Source organism: Enhydra lutris, unplaced genomic scaffold, assembly GCF_002288905.1.
Source record: "Enhydra lutris kenyoni isolate GAN:26980312 unplaced genomic scaffold, ASM228890v2 scaffoldscaffold24, whole genome shotgun sequence".
NCBI lineage: Eukaryota > Metazoa > Chordata > Mammalia > Carnivora > Mustelidae > Enhydra > Enhydra lutris.
The window spans coordinates 10,159,790-10,181,625 of NW_019154108.1; the positions used below are offsets into that span (position 1 = coordinate 10,159,790).

The 21,836-nt window shown below is 42.5% G+C and overlaps 1 protein-coding gene across 3 annotated transcripts in view; it reads left to right on the top strand.

Moving 5' to 3' along the window:
• Window positions 1-21,314, top strand: part of LOC111150677 (EF-hand calcium binding domain 2) — a 110,883-nt gene extending 89,569 nt beyond the window's left edge. For 2 of the 3 annotated variants that reach the window (XM_022508214.1, XM_022508216.1), the window contains 4 exons: window positions 15,547-15,626; window positions 16,446-16,488; window positions 16,591-16,657; window positions 20,528-21,314. In XM_022508214.1, coding sequence (XP_022363922.1) covers window positions 15,547-15,626; window positions 16,446-16,488; window positions 16,591-16,657; window positions 20,528-20,643 — 306 coding nt within the window. In that variant the 3' untranslated portion in view covers window positions 20,644-21,314. Of the gene's footprint in view, window positions 1-15,546; window positions 15,627-16,445; window positions 16,489-16,590; window positions 16,658-18,901; window positions 18,969-20,527 lie in introns of those variants that run through there. The other variant, XM_022508215.1, reaches the window with a different exon arrangement.
• Window positions 21,315-21,836: the final 522 nt, after the last annotated feature.

Consider the following 21,836-nt stretch of genomic DNA (forward strand, 5'->3'; position numbering starts at 1 on the left):
AGTAGTACACATATAATAATAATAAGATAAGATAATAAGATAGTAAAATAATAAGAACGAACTTGACATTGACTGAACCGTCCAAGAATTGTAAAAATGGTTATTTGTAAGAGGGTAGATGAGTGTCTGGAGGGAATGATCCCATAAAGCAGTGAGATCGGAGAGCTTCATGCCCTGTTTGGTTTTCCAGAAAAGTGTCTGGTCTCACGTCATGCAGCTTTCGGTTCGACAAAGCAGAAGCCCGAAGGGAACAGAGCTGCCTGGGCCCCCACCAGGAGACGAATCTGTTCAGAACTGCTGATCTAAGCGTGTGGGTTTAGATGGAGTCCAGGCTTCAAGTGGGAGGAGACGGGAGGCAGGCAAGGAAGTGGGATTTGGTAGATTTTTGTGCCTAATTGGGCATCGACTCGAGATGAGTCACCTAACCTCTGTGTCAGTTTTTCCACGATGATCCTCCCTCAAAGAGAAATGAAATAATGTCTTAGAAGACGTGTTTTGAATCCTAAAGCACTATATAGAGATAAGGAGTGGAAGATGGAAAGAGGACTCTGTTGCCTGTGTATTAGCATCTTTGTAACTCAAAGGCAGGACCAATTTTTCATTAGCATTTAAAAATATTTGGTAAAGCACAGAATATTTACATTGTTTTTCCATTTTGGGGTCCAATAAAGCTATTTTTACTCAGAGGAGAAAAGCCTTATTTTTTTCCCGAGTTGGTCCTTATTTTAAAAAAAGGTGTTGATCACTGCTCGATAGTGTTTATCGACAAAGCTAGAATTTGTGCTAGGGAAAGAGGAAAGTTGGCGCTGTGGAGCAGATAGGAACAGGAAGGTGAATTTACGGTGAAATCGTAATTATTGCATATAATTCAGTAGGGTAAGTGGAGCAGCAAGGAAAAATGCCTCTGGAAGGATAGAAAAGTAGAACCTGTAGAGCCTAATTCCTTCTGTCTGTTTTAATCAGCCATCCACAACCTCTGGGCCAAACCCCGCCCACCACCTGTTTTTATAAAGTTTTATCGGAACACAGCTAAACTCATTTATTTACATCTTGTCTCTGGCTGTGTTCTCACTACAAGAGTGGAGTTGAGTCCTTGTGATAGACAGAAACTCTATGGTTTCCATATAGATACTGTCTGGTCCTTCGCAGAAGAAGTTTGCCAACTCTCGATCTGAAAGTTTTTCTGGCGAAGTAGAACAAACACCGCATCTCGGGTCAGGCGGTCTGTATCCGAGTCCCAAAGCCACCACTTACAGCTGTGCGAGCTTGGTGGAGCAGTCGAAACTTTCAAAGCCTGGTTTCCACAGCCACAGGAGGAATGCAACAACAGCAAATTTTGTCTTTATGAGGATTAAGTGTGATAACTGTGAGGATTCACGTGTTACTTGGTGGGTTTTGCTTGCTCTGTAGGTGGCGGTCTACCAAACGACCCCACGGGTTAGGGCAGTTGATCATAGTAGGTGCTCGGGTCCCAACGTTTTACTTTGTCTTTGGCCCTTCCTTAGGTATATTGACGCAACCTTGGAAAATTACACACGTTTAGAGCAGTTGGATCAGTAGAGATCACTGCGCTGTCGAAGCCCTATACACATTTTGCCTTACGCACATAAATTGTCCTTGCGTATAATTTATTCAGATTAGAGCGATATGCATAAGAACTTCTGGGCGTGACTCTCCTTTTTGTGGTTTCCCAAATGAGTGAGGGGAACAAAACACATAGATATTTATAGGTACTGAATACATCTAGAAAATCAGAGCTCCAGATAGTAAAGCTCGAGGGGCGAATGTCCTATTGCTGAGTGCTCTGTGGTAGTTTCAGAAATGAAATGATTTCTGCTTTTTTTGCTTTAAAACGCAATAACATGACAATGCTCTAAAATTCAATAAAACATCAAAACCTCTGAGCAGGTCTCTAGTCACCATTTGCTTGAGTTTTAGTCCAAGTACATACTAACCCTCAGCCCCTCACTTCAGAAGAGCAGTATGAAATCTGATGTTGCTCTTGAAATAGATGATTTAAAATCACTCAGCATTGATCCCTCCACTTCATATTCTACAATTACCAACTTGTCCCAGATAATCTTGGCACATTTGGAATATCACAAAACTCGACAACTGTGATAAGGGTTAATACCCACATTTTATTGACATACAGGTTACCAAACAATTCTTCCTTTACTAAGAAGTTCTGTCCTTCCAGGATCTTCCGTGTGGGAGCTGGGAGGACATGACAGTGTCTCAGTACCAGTTGGAAGGGTGTGGAGAGGTCAACAGCCTTTGAAGTTCAAACCTAAGTGGAATTGTGGAGAATTTAAAGTATTTGGAAAGGAGAACTAAAAGAACTTTGGAAAATAAGATCTATGTTGGTGAGATTTTGACATTATACAGTGATTTTTTTTTTAAAGTTCAATTCATCAGAAAGGTATAAAGATTTTAAATGTCTGTGTACCTAATAACAGCTTCAATGGACATGAAGCAAAAATGGGCAGACGAAAGGGAGAAACAGACAACTCCTGTATCATAGAAGAACTTCTAACAACCCTCTCTAAATAACTGATAGAACAACTACATAAAATGTCAGCAAAGACGCAGAAGATCAACTGTCAGTCACTGTGGCCTATTTATAGGACATACACCCACAGATGCAAAATACGTGTTCTTTCTAAGTGTACGTGGAATATTCAATAGGGTAGAGTAAGTGTTGGACCATAAAACAAGTCTCAGTAAATTTTTAAAAATTAAAATCATATAGGACATATTCTCTGATTTTAAAGAATTAAGGGGCACCTGGGTGATTCACCTGGGTGATTAAGTGTCTGACGCTTGATCCCAGCTCAAGTCATGATCTCAGGGTCATGAGATTGAGCCCCATGTCAGTCTCGGTGCTCAGTGTGGAGCCTGCCTAAGATCCTCTCTCTCCCTCTGTCTCTCCCCACTGTTCCTGCTCTCTTTTTCTCTCTAAAAAAAGTAAATTTAAAAAAAATTTAAAAATTAAAGAAGGGATTAAGTCAGCATCAATTGAGAGTAAGATAATTAGGAAATCCTCACATATTTGAAATTAAGCAACCTACTTCTTTTTTTAAAAAATTTATTTATTTGACAGAGATCACAAGTCGGCAGAGAAGCAGGCAGAGAGAGAGAGGAAGGGAAGTAGGTTCCCTGCTGAGCAGCGACCCTGATGAGGGGCTCAATCCCAGGACCCTGGGATTATGACCTGAGCCGAATGCAGAGGCTTTAACCCACTGAGCCACCCAGGTGCCCCCTAACCAACCTACTTCTAAATAATTTACAGATCAAAGAAGAAATCACAGGGGGAATTAGAAAATATTTTTCCCTGAATGTTCAGAAAAATACAGGATGTCAAACTTTGTGGGATACAGGTAAGCAGTGCTTAGAGGCCCATTTAAAACTTTAAATGTTTATACTAGAAAAGAAAAAAAAAAGACCTAAAATTAATTATCAAGACAATCTCAAGATTAAAGGAGGGTTTATCATTATCCTCCAGACATCTTAAAAGCTAATAAAGGAACAACTTCATGCTAATAAATGGGGCAACTTAGATGAAATGGACAAATTCCCTGAGACAGACAAATTACCAAAACTGACCCAAGAAAATCTGGAGAATTTGAATAGCTCCATATCAATGATGAAAATTAAATTTATAATTAATAACTTTCCCATAAAGGAAACTAGAAGTTCAGATGGCTTTTCTAGCAAATTCTCTCAAATATTTATGGCAGAAATAGTACCAGTTCTACACAAAACTTGTTTTGGAAACGTCACAGGAGATAACACTTTCCAGTCAAGCATTACTCTAATATTCAAGCCAGACAATCACATTACAAAAAAGAACAGACCTTACTGACATAGTTGTAAAACGTCCTCATAAGATTTTACCAAATCAATTTCAACAACGTGTTAAAAAGAATAATACATTATGAGAAAGTGGAGTTTATCTCAGGAATTGAAGATTGGCTCACATCAATCAATGTACTTTGTTATTTATTACATCAACAGAACAAAGTAGATAAACCATATGATCATTTCAGTAAATATAGGAAAAGCTTTTGAAAAAAATTCAATACCCATGGAAGAGAAAAATACTCAGCAAATGAAGAATAGAAGGAATTTGTCAAGCTGGCCAAGGGCAGCTACAAAAATTCAAGCTGAAACTCATACTCAGCATTTTCTATCTAAAATCATGAACAAGGCACAGATGCCCGCATTCACCACTCCTATTCACCATTTACTTGAAATCCTAGCTGCTACAATAAGGTAAGAAAAAATAATAAAAGATATGCAGTTTGGAAAAGAAAAACTGAAACTCTTTCTGTTTCAGACAACAAGATTTTTCATGTAGGAAATCCTGAGAGATTTACCAAAAAGCTGCTAGAACGAATATGTGAATTTAGCCAGATCACAGGCTACAAGGTCAACATGAAAAAATAAATTGTATTTCTATACTTTAGAAATCAACAATAAGAAAAATGAAATTAAGTAAATGCCATTTAAAAAGCATAAAAGTAGAATAATGAATAAATTTAACAAAATGAAGGCAAAACTTAACCAAAACAGCAAACACTATAGAGAGAAATTAAGAGTTAAACAGATAGATATATATGTTTGTGGATTACAAAATAACATTAAGAGGGCAGTTCTTTGATTAATAGATTTAGTACATTCTCAATCAAAATCATAAGAGGCTTTTTTGAAGAAATTTATGAGCTGATTCAGAAATTTGCATGGAAAAGCAAAGGACCTAGAATAACCAGAATAATTTTGGAAAAGGAAGGCCAGGGCGGACTGTTATGACCTGATTGCAAGATTTACCATGACACCAAGTAATCTTGACAGTGTGACATTTGTGTACTGAGAGATCTATAACCAATGGAACAAACTGGAGGATCCAGACATAGAAGCACACTTCTGTCTTCAACAGAGGGGCCAAAGTAACTCAACAAAGAAAGGATCATCATTTCTATAAATCTGAATAGAAAGAAAACAAACTTCAGCACTCTTTTACTCCACACATAAAGTGGATCATAGACCTGAATAGATGAGCTAAAACGATAAACTTCTGGAAGAAGACAGAGAGAAAACCATGTGATGTTCGGTTAGCCAAACATTTCTTAGGTAAGACACAAAAGCATGAACCATTAAAAAAAAAATCACAACAAATAATGATTTCCTTCATCAATATTAGAAAATTTTGCCCAAAATGACACAGTTAAAAACCAAACAAACAAATGCAGATCAAAGATTGGGGGAAAATATTTGCAAATAATTTATTTGACATTGTATCCAGAATACAGTAACATCTATTTTAACTAATATTAGGAAGGCAACAACCCAATTTTTGAGCTGGCCAAAGATTTAAATAGACATTTCACAAAGGAAAATGTATTAATGGCCAAAAAGCACATAAGAAATGATGAACATCTCTACCCATTGGGGAGCTGGAAGTGTTACTACACAACCATGAGAATGGTTACAGTTTTAAATTCTGAAATATTAAATGCTGGTAAGGATTTAGAACAGCTATAATTCACACATCACTGGTGGAAATATCACTTTGGAAAATGGTGCCAGTGTCTTATAATAATAAACATACACTTATTATACAACCTGGCAATCCCACTGATAACTATTTATCCAAGAAAAATGAAAGTCTACACCCACATGAGATTTGTAACCAAATGTTCTTGATAGCGCTAATCATAATAGCCAAAAGCTGAAAATAACCTAAATGTCCATTGACTGGGGAATGGATAGATAAATACTATGGACCACTACTCCACTCAATGATAAAAAGGAACAAAATACAATACACCCGTGACATGGATGAATTTCATCAAGAAAATGTTGAGCAAGAGAAGTCAAATGTGGGACTTCCGGGAAGATGGCAGAGTAGGAGGACCTTAAGCTAACCTTGTCTCGCAGATACAACTAGATAACACACGTATCTGTGTAAACAACCCAGAAAATGACCCAAAGACGGTAGAATAGACTCTCCTTAGCTGGACAGAAGAGGCCACATCCAAGAGGGTAGGAAGGGTGGATACGTAGTCGAGAGCCAAGTGGAGCTGTGGGACTGACCCTGGGAAGGGAGCAGACCCCACCCTCGGGAGCCCAGGTACAGGGGACCCGGGCGAGGAAGATGAATCCCCATAGCATGGGTTTTGAAAACCAGAGATTGTAAAATTGGACTTTAAAAAGATCATCCGTTGTACTCTGTACTGACTCTTAGCCCTGCCTTCAGATGATAAGCTGACTCCTTCTCACCACTTCCATACCCATCACCTTGGTCCAAGCCACTGTCCCATCTCCCTGAACTATCATGGCGGCCTTTGAACTCTCTGCTCCTGCACTTGGTCCCCTGCAGTCTACTCTTCACACGACGGGCAAAAAGGATGCTTTTAAAAGAGGTTAAATCAGAGCTCACCACTCCACTCCTCAGAACCGTGCTGCTAAGGTGCCCAACTCAATCAGGAGAAAAGCCCAAAGTAGTGTCACTTACCACAGCTGACAAGGCCCTAACTGGTCAGGCCTATCACTTCCTGCCATTGTCCCTGATCACATACTGGCTTCCCTGCTGGCTCCCACTATGTCCCGCTTACTTCTCTCCAAGTCTCTGTTCTTGCCCTTACCCCTGCTCCGGGCTGCTCGTCCTCCAAGTACCCACAGCACTTGGAGACCTGATGTTCTAGATCTGGGCCAGAGTGAGTCCTAATGTGGCAAGAAAGCATCTCAGAGATGACGTTGCGGTCCCGAACTGCCCCATGTCTCACCTGTGTCTTGTGACTCTCTATCCTTGGAGGTTTGATACTAGGTAAGATCTCTGATTCTGGCCAATCTGATTTGACAGTACAACCCTTTGTGTTTTGTCTGTAGTGTTCAACATAATCTATAATTACCGATTTACTTCTGTCTTAAAACTCACTTCTGTCATAAAAAACTCCTTGAAGGCATGGAGTTTACGCTTTGTACATCAGCACTGAGAACAAAGCCTGACATATTGGCATTCAAGGACCTGCTCTACCATTTCCTGTGGGCCTGATCAGTATTCTGGTTATAATTACGTTTCTTACACTGTCTCTTCTTGCTCTTGCGAAAACTAGTATCAGAATAGTGGAAAATTCATGCTTGCAAAGCACCGCAGACATAAATGAGAGAAGAGTTTTACAATAGGTCTGATTCATGTGCTCAAAAATCCTGTTTCCAGTAAGTAAAAGTAATTAAAAACCGTTGTGAGCTGGTAATCATTCACTCATCAAATAATTATCAAGCATTTACCATGTGACAGGTACCAGGCATTCAGAGACACAAGGAAACTGAAAAAAAAAAAAATTCTAATTTGGCTCAAGATAGTTTCAAACACTTCAAAATTGTGAACATCAAAAATTTAAATACATAGGCATTTAAATATTTGGGATTGCGTTCAGTCCTGTTCATTCAGCAGAATGAAGAAACTCACCCACAAATGAACGTCCAGTTGCATTTTCTGTGGTCAGTGATTTAATGGTAAATGAATGGTGGTGAGAAGCCTCCATGTGGTCAGTACTGCCTGGTAGCCAGCCAAAACAACGTAATGGTTCTACTGAGTCATTTCATCTTGGATGAAAAATGTCAGACCACACCAGACATAACCACAAGCCCCAAAGATCCCAAATCACAGTTTCTCGGTATTTTTAATTGGTTAAGTAGTCTCAGAGATTTTGTCTTTGAAACGCCAGAAAGAACTGCCTAATTAGTAGAGCAACATCGGCATTACCCACATGCTTTGTCCATCCGTCTGAACTGTAACTGCGTCATCCTGGTTCCAAGGGAGCCCTGAGATGTCACAGCATTCAGAACCCAACTGTGCCAAGCTTCTTAGAAGACTGAGACAGTGTGGGGGTGATTACGTTCTGATATTGAAGTAGCTGGTGATGCAACATATTGTTGTCTGTTATTTTTCCTAAGTACCCCTGCGTTGGAGAAGGTGGGAGGAGGGAGTAGGTCTGTTCTAATTTGTGCTAATGTTCGATGCTGTCGAAGAATTGTAGACTGGTTGGGGTTCCTGGGTGGCTCAGTCGGTTAGGTGGCGGACTCTTGATTTAGGCTCAGGTGGTGATCTTGGGGTCCTGGAATTAAGCTCTGCACTCAGCAGGGAGTCTGCTTGTCCCTCTCCCTCTGCTCCTGCTCTCACTCTCAAATTAAAAAAAAAATCTTTTAAAAAATAGAGAAAGAAATATGCACTGTAGATCAAGAGGTACTTCGGAGATTGCTACTAGCCATGACTTCCGAATGCAAATAGGTAAATGGGGGGAGGGGTGTTGAGGGGATTGTGTTGTAGAAGGAAAATATCTGTAGTTAGAAGAAAACCACTAAATGGTGCTAAACCAGCAATCAGGAGCAGGAAACAAAACCCAGGGAAATCTGTAAAAGTAGCTTTCCCTCTCTTACATAAATACATGAATATGTATGAATTATGAATAAATGTATTTTACAATTTTATGTAAAATAGCCATAACAGGAGACTAATACAAGTTTTTATTTCAAATTTTTATGGTAATAAAGTAATATATTTAGGAAATTTTTAAAGAAATAGAGAAAAATCCTTTCCAATAATGCATCACTGTAATGTGATCATTGTAATACTTTAGTGCACTTCCTTCCATATTCTTTTCCTGTGCAGGTTTTCAACTTGACCATAATCTTATCGTGCCGTTAGTTTAGCAGAAAGCTCTTGACTTCTTCCCCCACAAGAGGATAAAATAGGGAAATTAATGGCTTGATCGCCACCGATTCCCCCATAGCTTCAAGGTGTAGAAACTCACATTTGGCGGACACATGGTCAGTGTTATGCTTTCACTACCTGTTGGTTCTTAGCGTCTCCAGTGGCCCAGCCAAGAGATGATTCCAACTTTTTTGGATATTTATATTGATAAGGGACTTCTAAAAAACCTGAAAGAATCACACATCTTCGTTTGTTTGTTTGTTTTTTTCTACAACAGCCTCTGGAATGTTTGTAGTAAACAAATTTTCTAAAGTAGGTGACTTTTAAAATTTCCAATTTGGGGGCACCTGGGTGGCTCCGTTGGTTAGGTGTTGGACTCTTGATTTAGGCTCAGGTCATGATCTCAGGGTCCTGAGATCGAGCCCCCTGTCGGGCTCTGCACTGGGCGTGGAGCCTGCTTAAGAGTCTCTTTTCCTCTGCCCATCCTTGCTCATGCTCTCTCTCTCTCGAAGAAAAAACAACAGCAACAACAACAACAACAAAAGATTCTTCATTTGTAAAGGTAATTTTTTTGGACAAATGCCAATGAACTTTTGTTATTATTTTATTCCATCCAAGATAGAGAAATAATTTCTAAATTGTCCTGTTTTCATTTTGAAACATGACTTACGTCAAAATTTGAATATGTGTTATTTAGAGTCTAACTTGAAATATCTCATGGCTTTTTTTTTTTTTAAACAACAAACAGGTAAAAAATGTTATGTCTATCTTATTTGGTGACCTGGAACTAGTTGAATGTAGGTGCTTTATAAACCATCTTAACTACTGATATTATCTGGTGTTTGTGAAGTGTGAAATAGTTCAATCTCTTGACTGAGGGTTGTGTCACTGGGGAGAAATGAATTTTCACTGTGTGTTTTATTGCATCTACTCAGTGACTTTGGCGTTAAAATAAATAATGCTTTAATGAGAAAAGGGATGGCTTGATGATCTCCCTGTGAGATTGGAGATAAAGAACTCTGGGCCGCGGTCCTATCAAAACACCTGACCCAATCACGGACAAGGTGGGCACTTTGCCTCCCTGTGCCCGACTTCCTGCAGAAGCCAAAGCAGATTAAGAAAATGGACTTTTGCCAAAGTGGACTGAGAAACAGTACTTGCCTCAGGCTTTGAGTCTTAGAAAAATGTTGATATTTTGAGAAATCCCACACCGTGTGCATTTACTAAGCCACCTTCATGCCAGGAAGCAGGAGGAGGGGCGAGAGACTGGGGGGTCTGCTGCCAAGGCTACTTGCCAATTAGTACCTCCTTTGCAGCACCTTATCCCTCCTGGTGGCTAAGCAAACCAGATCATAACTGTTGGTGGTAACCAGATCTATTGGTTTGGCTTGGTTTTGTCTTCTGAAGAGGAGGGATATGTTTGGTGGCTGGCTGGTATGACCTCCCTACCCCCCATCAGTCAGTCCAAAGAGGCACCAAGGGAGACAGCGGAGGGGGAGGGCATGCCCTGTCCTCTAGGCCGGTGGCGGGGCCAGGCACAAGGCATTAGATCTGTCCGGAAATGGAGTACGTTCTCCCCATGCGGGATGTGGCATTTGCAGACAGATGGCAGGACCAGACTTCTGTATGAGCAAGTTAGGGCCACTGGGTGAGTCAAGGAGGTTGTGTTGGAGATTTCAGCCCCAGAGATTGATTCTTTTAGGTGGAGGTGTGATAGAGAACCAGACGTGTGTGCGCTGTTGCTAGAAAGCATCATAATCATAGCAAGAGACTCGCGGTTCACAGGACCTCATGTCACGTCTCATGTGAACTTCACAGCAGCTGTGGCGCGTAGACCTGCTGCTCTCCCTGTTACAGAGGAGGATGCGAGAGGGGCAGGTTAGTCAGTTAAACCGTTATTTGTCTCACATGGTTACTGTATTGTGGTATTTTTCCATGAGAAAGGCAATGCCTATTTTTTTTTTTTTTAACTCCCCAATACAGAAGAGAAATGGGTTTTCCCAGGGCTTTGCTCAGAGTGGAGAAATGGCCATGAATTCCCGGTCTTTCCAACATGTCTGCTATTACCTGGGGGTCTTTCTTGAGTTCATTTCATTATTAGTTGGTTAATTGAGTTTTCTCTCAGAGAAAGCAGGTCTGAGCTGCATTCTTTTCTGTGTATCAACTCTTGTAAAATCAGTTCTGAATTTCCAGTATCTGCTTTGTTAATCTCCAGTTGGTGAGTGTAGGGACATAAGCTTGATAGCGATTCGAAGTCTTTGGGTTACAATGAGTCATGCATGCTTAAAATATATATGTGTGCGTATATATGTACATATATGTATGTGTACGCCTCTGTGTATATGCGTGTGTATGTGTACCTGTGTGTGTTTGGTTGGGCTGCTATAACAGAGTACCACTAACAGTAACTTAAACAATAGGAATTTATTAACTGACATTTCTGCAGGTTAGAAGTACAGAGTCAAGGGGCACCTGGGTGGCTTAGTGGGTTAAGCCTCTGCCTTCAGCTCAGGTCATGATCTCAGGGTCCTGGGATCGAGTCCCACATTGGGCTTTCTGCTCTGTGGGAAGCCTGCTTCCTCTTCTCTCTCTCTCTGCTTGCCTCTCTGCCCACTTGTGATCTCTCTCTGTCAAATAAATAAAATCTTAAAAAAAAAAAAAAAAGAAGTACAGAGTCAAGGCATGGGCGGGGTTGGTTCCTTCTGGTGTCTCTGAAGGAAGGATCTGTTCCAGGCCTTTCTCCATGACTTGTAGACAGCTGTCTTCATGCTCACATGGCTTTCTCCCTGTGTGCATGTCTGTGTTCAAATTAACCCTTTTTATAAGGACGCCAGTCATATTGGATTTGGGCCCACCCTACTGACCTCATTTTAACTTGATCACGTCTATAAATTCCCTCTCTTCAAATAAATCACATTCTGAGGTACTGGGGGTTGGGACACCAATATGTGAATTTGGGGAGGATGCACTCAACCCATAACTCACTCTCTCTCCCTATATCTATGTATATATCCCCCTTCTACACATACACACACACAAACACACACGCAAATATAGTTCAATATGTGCTATATTTCTATTAAATCTTAATGACATTTTAATATGTGGGCCTAATAATCATAGAGCCATTGTTGCATAACATTTCTGGAAAGTAGTGTTTTTGTCTAGTCTTACTATGGCCTCATAAAGTTGACTAATTTGTCTGCAGCAGAAATAATAGAATCACATCTTATCCTTCCCTGTCTCCAGTCTTGTTTCCAGATGCTCAGAATCTTGTCTCCTTGTGATGATAGAGGAATTACCATATTTTAAAAATGACTTTTTAAAAAAAGATTTTATTTGTCAAAGAAGAGAGCACAAGCAGGGGGAGCAGCAGGCAGAGGGAGAGCCTGACACAGGACTCGATCCCAGGACTCTGAGATCGTGACCTGAACCAAAGGCAGATGCTTAACCATGTGTCCCTAAAAATGACTTTTAGAAAAACAAATGGAATCCAAATAGAGCGTGGAGTTTAGTAGATTCTAATGTATTTATATCACTTCATTAATTGTGACAACGAACAATAAAGTTGTACCATAGTGATCTAAGGGTTAACAACAGAGAAAACTGGGTAGGCGGGATGATGGGAACTCTGCACTGTCTTTGCAACTTTTCTTTTTTTTACAACTTTTCTAAATCTAAATCTGAATCTAAAACTATTCTAAAATAAAATGGTAATTTTTTTTAAAGATTTTATTTATTTATTTGACAAAGAACACAAGTAGGCAGAGAGGCAGGCAGAGAGAGAGGAGGAAGCCGGCTCCTGGCCAAGCAGGGAGCCCGATGCGGGGCTGGATCCAAGGACCTGGGATCATGACCTGAGCCGAAGGCAGAGGCTTTAACCCACTGAGCCACCCAGGTGCCCCTAAAATGGTTATTTTCTTTTTTAAAGATTTTATTTATGAGAGAGAGAGAAAGCACAAGTCGGGCAGGGAGGCAGAGGGAGAGCTAGAAGCAGACTCCCCACTGAGCAGGACACCCCACTCCATTGGATCCCAGGACCCTGGGATCATGAGCTGAATGAAGGCAGATGCTTAACCAACTGAGCCACCCAGGCCCCCCAAAAGGTTAAATACTAAAAAACCTTTTATGATATAAAATATTTTCATGTATATATTAAACAGGTTACTAACACGGTAGTAAGAACGGTCATATAGTTTTATTGTTTTTATGCCATTGCCTATCTTTTCATATAGAGGAAGGGATTAGATGTGGCCTCTAGAGGACAGTGTTGGGTCATAGAAAGATTTTCACGATCTGCCTGAGATGAAGATGCATTTACTTATTTCTCTTCTTCCTTTGTAACCACAAGCCGTCTGTTGATTCATTATTCCTCTTTGACTTTCAAAAAAAGTCAAAGAGAATGTATGCCTCCTCGGCTATCCTGATCAGCTGGAGATCTGCTTTCACTTGCTGTTTTTGTGCCCTCTTCACAAATAGACGGGGCCAGAATGCTTGCCATTTTCACCCCTGCGTTCAGAGCACTGGGGGCTCGTGGAAGTCCTGTGGGAGCCCGGGGACCACTACGGGGCACACACAATGTGCTGCGAATTCTCGCATGGTGGAGAGAGTGCTAGAGAGGTGACTTCCCTTTGGAAACACTACAGACCGTTTGTAGATGGATGAAGATGCTCATAAAACACAGCGGGGGGGGGGGGGCCAATTTCCCAAGGTCAAGACTGTTTGCCCTGCAGTGATTGGTGGGGGGGGGGGGGTGGGGGTAGAGAAGGAAACAAACCATTCGCCTAGCTTCCAAAGCACATTTCTGGAGTCATCAGCATAGAAACTCCCCATTTTAATTTAAAAATTATCCCTCAACAATGAAATCTGTTACACTGAAAAGAAATTAAATAAAAATAAAAATTATCCCTCCAAAGGTCATCTCATGGGATTGACATTTTATTTTAAAGAGGCTCCAGGGGTAGGTAGGTTACGGAGTGTGACTCAAGCACATCAGGGCCAGATGAACATTAATTTGCAAAATCTTGCCTCATACGTAGAGGCAGCTGAAACAATTGTTCGAGGATTGATGGGCTCAGAGATTGTGGAGGACCATTCCGTCATTCGATGGATGACAATTTCTCTCCATAGTGGAGTCTGAGGTTCCCCTTGTGCTAGGTGAGAACATCCAATATAAACACTGAAAAAGAGTCATTTGGACAACAGCATGTTCCACTTAGTGGCAACTTACAGATTTCTTATTTTTTTCTCAAAGAATAAATCTGCTAAAAGGTCCACTGTTGAATTGGGATGGATGAGCCTTTTAATAGAAACTTTGAAAGGGAGTGGAAATTTATGGCTCCTTGTAAATAGCCTGACATGAACGTTCAGATCAATAGTGTTTTATTCAGCCACACCATCGAAGCTGAACCAATGGGCAGGAGTCTTTCCTCCTCATCTAATAGTGCTCGATACCAAAATTTCTTTCTCAGGTCTAGTGTTCTCTTATTTAGTGGTAGTATAACAAAGTTCCCTTAACTGTGTAGGCATTTAGTAATTATCACAGTAATTTGATAGGTATTTTGGTCCTTGAGATATGATTGGTTCTCTAACCTCGTCCCCCCCCCTTTAAAAAATTTTATTTATTTATTTGGGAGAGAGAGAGAATGAGAGAGAGCACGAGAGGGGAGAAGGTAGGAGGGAGAAGCAGACTCCCCATGGAGCTGGGAGCCCGATGTGGGACTTGATCCCAGGGCTCTGGGATCATGACCTGAGCCGAAGGCAGCCGCCCAACCAACTCAGCCACCCGGGTGCCCTCGAACCAGGTCCCTTATCCCATGTTCCTTAACACAGGAGAACGTCACTCCATCCCATTTGTGCAAGTCGGAATCCTTGACTGCTCTCTTCTTTCTCGTCCTTGCCCAGAATAAATGCAGCACCAGGTTCTATTGCCTTTTCTTTTTTAAGGTTTATAATTTTTTTTAGAGAGAGAGAGAGAGAGAGAGAGTATGTGTACATGACCAGGTGGAGGGGCAGGGGAAAGGGAGAGAGAGGAGAAAATCTCTGACAGACTCCCCATTGAGCGTGGAGCCCCACACGGGGCCCAATCTCACGATGCTGAGATCATGACCTGAGCCGAAGCCAGGAGTCAGACGCTTAACGGACTGAGCCATCCAGGCGCCCTTGGGTCCGATTGCTTTTACTTCTTAAATATTTATTGAACCTCCCACTTCTCCCTCATGGCCACCGCTCTAATCCAAGCTCCCTCACGGCTGCCGAGCCCACCGCAGAAGCCACCGCGCCCACAAACAGTGTGATCTTTTACACGCATACCTACCAACCTCCAGGGATCGCCTGATGTTCTTAGGATAACAGCCAAAGTCACTTTCGTGGACCGTAAGACACTGCAAGGACTGGTGTCTGTCTCTCCCTCCAGCCTCATCTGGAAACAGTCTCCTCCTGGCTCACTATGCCCCCCCCAGCCTCCTGGCCTCCAAGGGCACTCAGTTTCCTCTACCTGGGTTCTCGAACCTGCTGGCTTCTACGCATACTTTGTATATCAGCCCCGGTGTGATTTCCTCATGAGTGCCTTTCCTGATCTGGCCTAGAACTTTCCTTTTCTACACTCTGATAGACCCATGTGCCGTCACCTCACTGTGTTTATAATTAGACACTCCGCTCTGTTGTTTTTTGGTTAATCTGTGTCTCTATGACCAAATAAAAACTGTGAGCAGAGACCATGCCCCAAAATGCTCATTATCAAATCCCTAGCACTTGGCTTAGAGAAAAGGCGTTGCTCAGTACACTTGAAGTAATCAGTGGCTGATTATTTTTTACGGAGTGTTTAGGTAGAGGAAGAAGAACCCACCGGATACATTCGATATGAGAAATTTCTTCCAGTGATGACCGAAGTACTGCTGGAAAGAAGGTAAGAAAGTACATGTAATTGTTAAGGTGAAGCAGTGATTAGAATTATGTTAATTTCAAAACACTTGGCTTTTTCACTGTGTGTGTTATACTCAGCCAAATATTTATCCTGGGATCGCTTCCCTCTGACTTTTTGCTATACTTCTGAACTGCCAGGTGAAGTGTGCTTAGAAATATCAACCACGGGGACACCTGGGTGAATCAGTGGGTTAAAGCCTCTGCCTTCGGCTCAGGTCATGATCCCAGGGTCCTGGGATTGAGCCCCGAGTCGGGCTCTCTGCTCAGCAGGGAGCCTGCTTCCTCCTCTCTCTCTCTGCCTGCCTCACTCTCTGTCAAATATATAAATAAAAATCTTAAAAAAAAAAGAAATATCAACCATGTTTGTATTAATCTCATAAGCAAAGTGTGATCACAGAGCAAAAAGGCCACACAGGGCACAAATCAACAACGTATTTATTATCTTCTATTGTGAGCTCTCAGTGAGAATTCACCCTAATTCTTTTTCTAAGGAACGTGTAGTGTTAGTTTACCACAGTTGGTTTATTGTAGAAACTTTGTTTCCAAATATTTTCATAATGATGAGAAAGGCTAACAGATATCTTCACGTAGGCCAGTGAATTTGAACTCAGTATCTTCTGTGGCTGTGGAGTGCTTTCAACTTCCAGAAATTTCTTTAACTTCTAGAAATCCAAACATGTTTCAATGAGGGAAGTATTATTATCCTTGCATATCTGTAGGCTTTATTTCATTTTATGTGATCATTTATTGTGTAGAGACTGAGCTAAATACTATGGCGTTTCTCCTTTTACCACATGATTAGATACAGACCAATTCCAGAAGATACACTGCTTCGAGCATTTGAGGTGTGTAAGCTCCAGATTTTACATATATTTATATGAAAAATTCATCCTGTAGAGTACATTCACCAAGCAAAAAATAGAATATCTACCCTTCTTTTCTGTTAGGTGTTAGATCCATCTAAACGTGGATTTCTCACTAAGGAAGAACTGATCGAGTATATGACTGAAGAAGGTACGAGGCATTTATTATGCATTTTATAACTGTGACTTATTTAAGTGATTAATAATTTAACAACAATTATGGAAAAATTCTAGGAACACTTTTAAATCAATCATTCAGGTTCAAAGAGTTATTTATGGTTCCTATTATTTTGGTATTGGAGTGGTTTCTGTTTTGTGGGGTAAGTGGACAAAGGGTAGGTTAAAGAAAGATTGATTTTTGCCTTATAGAATTTTACAACATATAAAGATTCTGCTGTAAATTGAAGTCACTCCATTCAGTTAGAGTATTTTTCAGAATAAAAGCTATGCCACTTGGAAAACATGAGCTGTCAATCAGTAGAAATCAATGCCTGTTACTAGATTGAAGATTTGAATTGGATTATATAAAAATTCCTTTTTGAAGAGCTTTTCAGTTGATGAACTTACAGATAATGCAGCCTCCATTGAATGGAATCCACACAAAAACTTACAGCTTTTTCTGCTGGTGGAACTCTGTATTTGCTTTGACCTTGACCTATGCACACACACACACGTAGCCGTCATATCTGCTCAGCTCTCTGGGCCGCCATGTTTCCTGGAGGCGCTCGCTCTCTGCTTCGGCTGATGTGTTTGTTTTCCCTGAATGTCAGTGGCCTAATGGGCGTTCTCTTGAAACCATGCCCCTCTTGGTCACCTCCCCAGTCTCCCATCTCTTCTGTTCAGTTCACTGGTTTCCAGATTGAGCCCAGTGTGATTCAGAGTTGTTGCAATCGCTTGAGGCGGAATCAAAAGTGCAGCCAATTGTGAGGGGGGGAGACAAACACCGCGTCTGCCTGCGTCGCTGGCTGACCACATCGGCCTCACCCACCGCGATGTGGGGCTACGGACAACGAGGGCAAGAGTGACATGGCCGTCACAGCCACCACCAAGCTCTGGGACACTGTAACAAATGTCTTAGGGGTTCTCTTTGATGGGAAGGGAATGGCTTTCAAAGCATCAACTTCTTAATCCTAAAGATTAATTAAGGGGAGTGAATCCTGGATTATATGAGGCAATGAATTTAGTCAAAATGGCCAGAAAGAGTTCATTGTCATTAATAGGGTGACCTGCTGTGTGGAGGTGAGGGGCACTAAGGGCAGTGAGAGGGACTCAAAGCTCCATTTCTCTAGGATATTAGACTGGGGGGAAGAAAGGTGACGTGAAACAATTCACAGCATAAGACAGTGGATTCTTGGGACGGTAGGCTTCATGTGGGTGAGTTACTGGGAGCAGGGCTGAAGTCTTACACGTTCCAGTGCCCGCCCAGTCAGTCTCAGCAAGTCTGTGTTGAATGAATGAATGAATGCGCAGATGAACGAAGAATGTGTGAAGGGGTCGATGAAGAGAGATGCCCTTGATCACACGGTGTGAACAGTAGCGGGGAGCTGGGGTGAGTGTGATACTGTGATATCCTGGAGTCTGTGAGGGGAGAGGACCCAGAGGTCTCGCTGGCAGCCAGCAAGAGACAAATCTGGGGACGTGTGTAGACTGGCCCATTGAGGCCTGGGCCTGGGGGGCTGGAAGTCTCCATGTGGGCACCGCAGAAGCCTTGTAGGGTGCTGGCCCATGGGCCTCACAGTGCAGGAGAGGGTGTTGGACAGAAAGAAGCGATAGCTACAGCAGGACCGTGTGCAGCAGGACCCGTGGGTCTCGGTGAGTCACGGAGTGCAGGGGACAGAGGTGGGCGCTGGGGCCGGAGTGATGGGTCTTTGACCTTGGTGATGGGATCAAGGTGATGCTGCTAACTGACTTAGAGAAATCAGGAGCGGGCTACCGTGGATGCAGCGTGACTGTTCGCCATGTCTACACAGTCTTAGTCAGGCTGGGGTGATGCCTTCTGAAGGCCCAGGATGTCACGTGACGAATGTGACAAACCACGTGGACTCAGATTCCTGCAAGTCGTCCAGGCGTGTGTATGGTGTCAGACAGTATTTAGGAACAGGGAAGGTCTCAAAAAACATTTTTTTTAAACAAACCCACATTGCCACCCACATGCCATGCAATATTCTAAGTGATATTTCAATAATAACGTTTCTCGTGCTCATAACGCCACATTCAGTCGGCCCTGTTATTATCACTTCATTCTACAGACAGGAGACCTGAGGCTCAGAGAGTCGAAGTGACTTGCCCAGCTTTTGAACCCAGGCTGTCCGCCTCCCAGGACTGTGTTCTTAATCATGAAGCTAGTCTCCTTCCAACCTTAATCAAATACTGCATATCTCCTTCCTTGCCCAAGGAAGCAGCGTGGCTGCCTTCTGGATTTTGCTGTGAGCAAGGCCTTGTTCTGAGCAGTCGAGTGCGGCCCTGGAGTTCATGCACCTTGAGGTGGACGGCGGTATCCAGATCCCAGCTCTGCCTCTCACTGGCGGTGGGGGAAGCAGCCTCGCATCTGTGTGCTGGTGTCCTCTACTCCTCCTTTTTCTTTTTAAGATTTATTTATTTATTTGAGAGAGAGAACAGCGGCGGGGGCGGGGGAGCAGTGGGAGAGGGAGAAGCAGACTCTCCACTGAGCAGGGAGCCTGATGTGGGTCTTCTGTGGGACTCGATCTCACGACCCTGAGATCTTGACCTGAGCTGAAATCAGGAGACGGATGCTTAACAGACTGAGCCTCCCAGGTGCCTCTGGTGTCCTCTTCTGTAAGTGGGGTAGCAGTTCTTACTTCTAATGAGGTGGCTGGGCGGTTAACTTAGTGAACATATCTGAAGCACATAGGTCAGTATCTAGAACACAGCCGTTCTCGAGAAATGCTTGTTACTAGCATACTTTTAAGGACTTCTGTGGTGCCCATCAGAATTCACTGGCAGTGGATGTAGCTGGGTATAAGAGAGATTCAGAATCATCTCCATAGGCTCTGTAGGCATTCTTTTCTTAGGATGTAAGGACAGTTTCAAGGACTCGACACACTCCCCTTGTTTGATCGTCTATCATCGTTGTCATCATGATCCCCAGGTGAATAATTTCTGTGGTACGAGCTGACTTCCAGCCTAGAAAGGATTGTTCATAGGGGCAGGTGACAAGCTCAGAAGGTGAGCGATCCACAGACCTTGGTAACTCACCTGCTCAGAGAAGACTCTTTGGGGGGAAAGTGGTGATTTGGATGTTTCTGTATTTTTACTTAATATCAAGACAAAATTCTTTCTTATGTACTCGGCGACATTTCCAATATTCCTCCTGAGTTTGCTTCTCATCTTGGTGAAACTGATGTCCGAGACGATCCTCAGCTGCTCTCTGAATCCAGCGAAAGCCACAGATGTTCTATGCCGCTTCTGGTTCCGTTTGACAGCAACACTGGGCCAAAGCTGTAACAAAGAGGGCCCTTTAGACACGGTGGACAAATGGCATCTGTCCCTGGGCTCAGCTGGTGTCATGAAGTGTCCAGACCTGGTTAGGGGATATTCGGAGATACGGTGGTTGCAGTTCGAGCCTCCGCTCTTCAACAATTTTGCATTGAGACCGGGTGGTCCCATCCTCACACCCTTGCGAACATAATGATAAGATGCCCTAGAAAACTGGGACTTCAGGTGAATCCTTAGGCAATCCCAATAGCCTTAATTTAAAGAAACAGCCTTGTTCAGGATGTCTTAATGTTCTTCTGCTGGGTTGGCTCAAGTGATCGATTTCATAGGTTGCTTGAGCTACGACATCCACAAGGTAAATAAGTCCCAGATCTGCCAGGGGCACAGCAGCAGCTCTTGGAATCTCCGGACTGGGTTGACATGTTGACCCCAGGGCTCCGGGAGGGGAGCCAGCAACCCAGCAGGGACCTGGGCAGCTCCAGGGCAGGGGAAGTTGGCTGATGGAAGGAGAAAGAAAATGATCAGAAGATTGTCGGTGATGAAACTTTCTTCTTGTCCTTCCCAGGTGAGCCTTTTTCGCAGGAAGAAATGGAAGAAATGCTGTCTGCTGCCGTTGACCCAGAATCGAATTGCATTCATTACAAGGACTACATAGCCATGATGGTGGTGGACGAGAGCTAGGTACCCTGGAGACTCATTGAAAGGATGACTATAGACATGGCCTGTCCTCGTTAATTTCACATCTTATAATTAATGCCCAGTGACAACTATTTTGCAGTACTTTGGATTGTAAAGATGAGCACCAATTTATTTGGTATGTCTAGCCTTATGGAATGACCAATGGCTAATTATTTTAAAGCTTGTTCTTAAAAACATTTTAACATTATCTGTGGATTGTTGTGGATTTTCTACAATAAAACCCCAGTGACCTTCAAATTCATTATGCTGACAAAATGAAGAACGACCAGAGTGACCCCAGGTTGGGCATAGAAAGATCTTGGGAGGGGACAGAGTGAGCACAAAGTGAGGGCCAGTATCAACGTGCTGAAACAAACAACAAACAACGAACCTTCAACATCGGGATGGGAGGGGGTTGTTGAAAGGAATATTAGTAATTAACCCCTTACGAGTGTCATTTATAAATCTCATCTGAAATGTTAGTAACTTAGTGTGACAATGTAAGTGTGCTGATTCAGTGTGTTACCATTTGCAGAGCAGGTAACGGAGTTGAGGTCATTGACTCTAGAGACAAGAAGACTGAATGGAAATTGACAATGTAAGGGAGTGGCCATACTCTTCTGGTCTTTCGAATTCTTAGCTGTTCTCATCGAATTTAAGTTGAAAAATAAACAAAAGAATTCTTAGCTGTTCAGAATAATTGCTGTGAGAATATTGTTCTGAATACTGAATAAGAATATTGAGAAATTGTGTGGTACGCATGAGCGACAGCAGTGGGAAAAGCAGAATGAAGTCTGAGCACAAGGAATCACAATGAAGAAAGACCCAGGGACTCAAAGGCAGAGGGGAAAATAACGTGAAGGAAAATGAATAATCTCCCATAACCTGTGTATTCTGTCATGTGTACACGGTGATCCCTATTTGAAGATGCTTCCCCCCAGCATTTGATGTTGCTTATGATGCTTCCTTCTAGGCATGCAGGATGGGGGCTGCTAATGGAGAGGTAATTTGTCACTGTTTGTTCCTTGGAACATTTCCTGAGTGTTATTAGGTACTGTGTTAGGAACTGGAGCTGCGCGGGGGCTGTAACTCATTGAGGTCACAGTTCAGTGAAGGAGATCTGCAAGTCAGTCAGCAACCACATTTCAGGCTAGGGCACATTCAGGATGCTGTGGAAGTGCAAAAGAGGGGCAGCT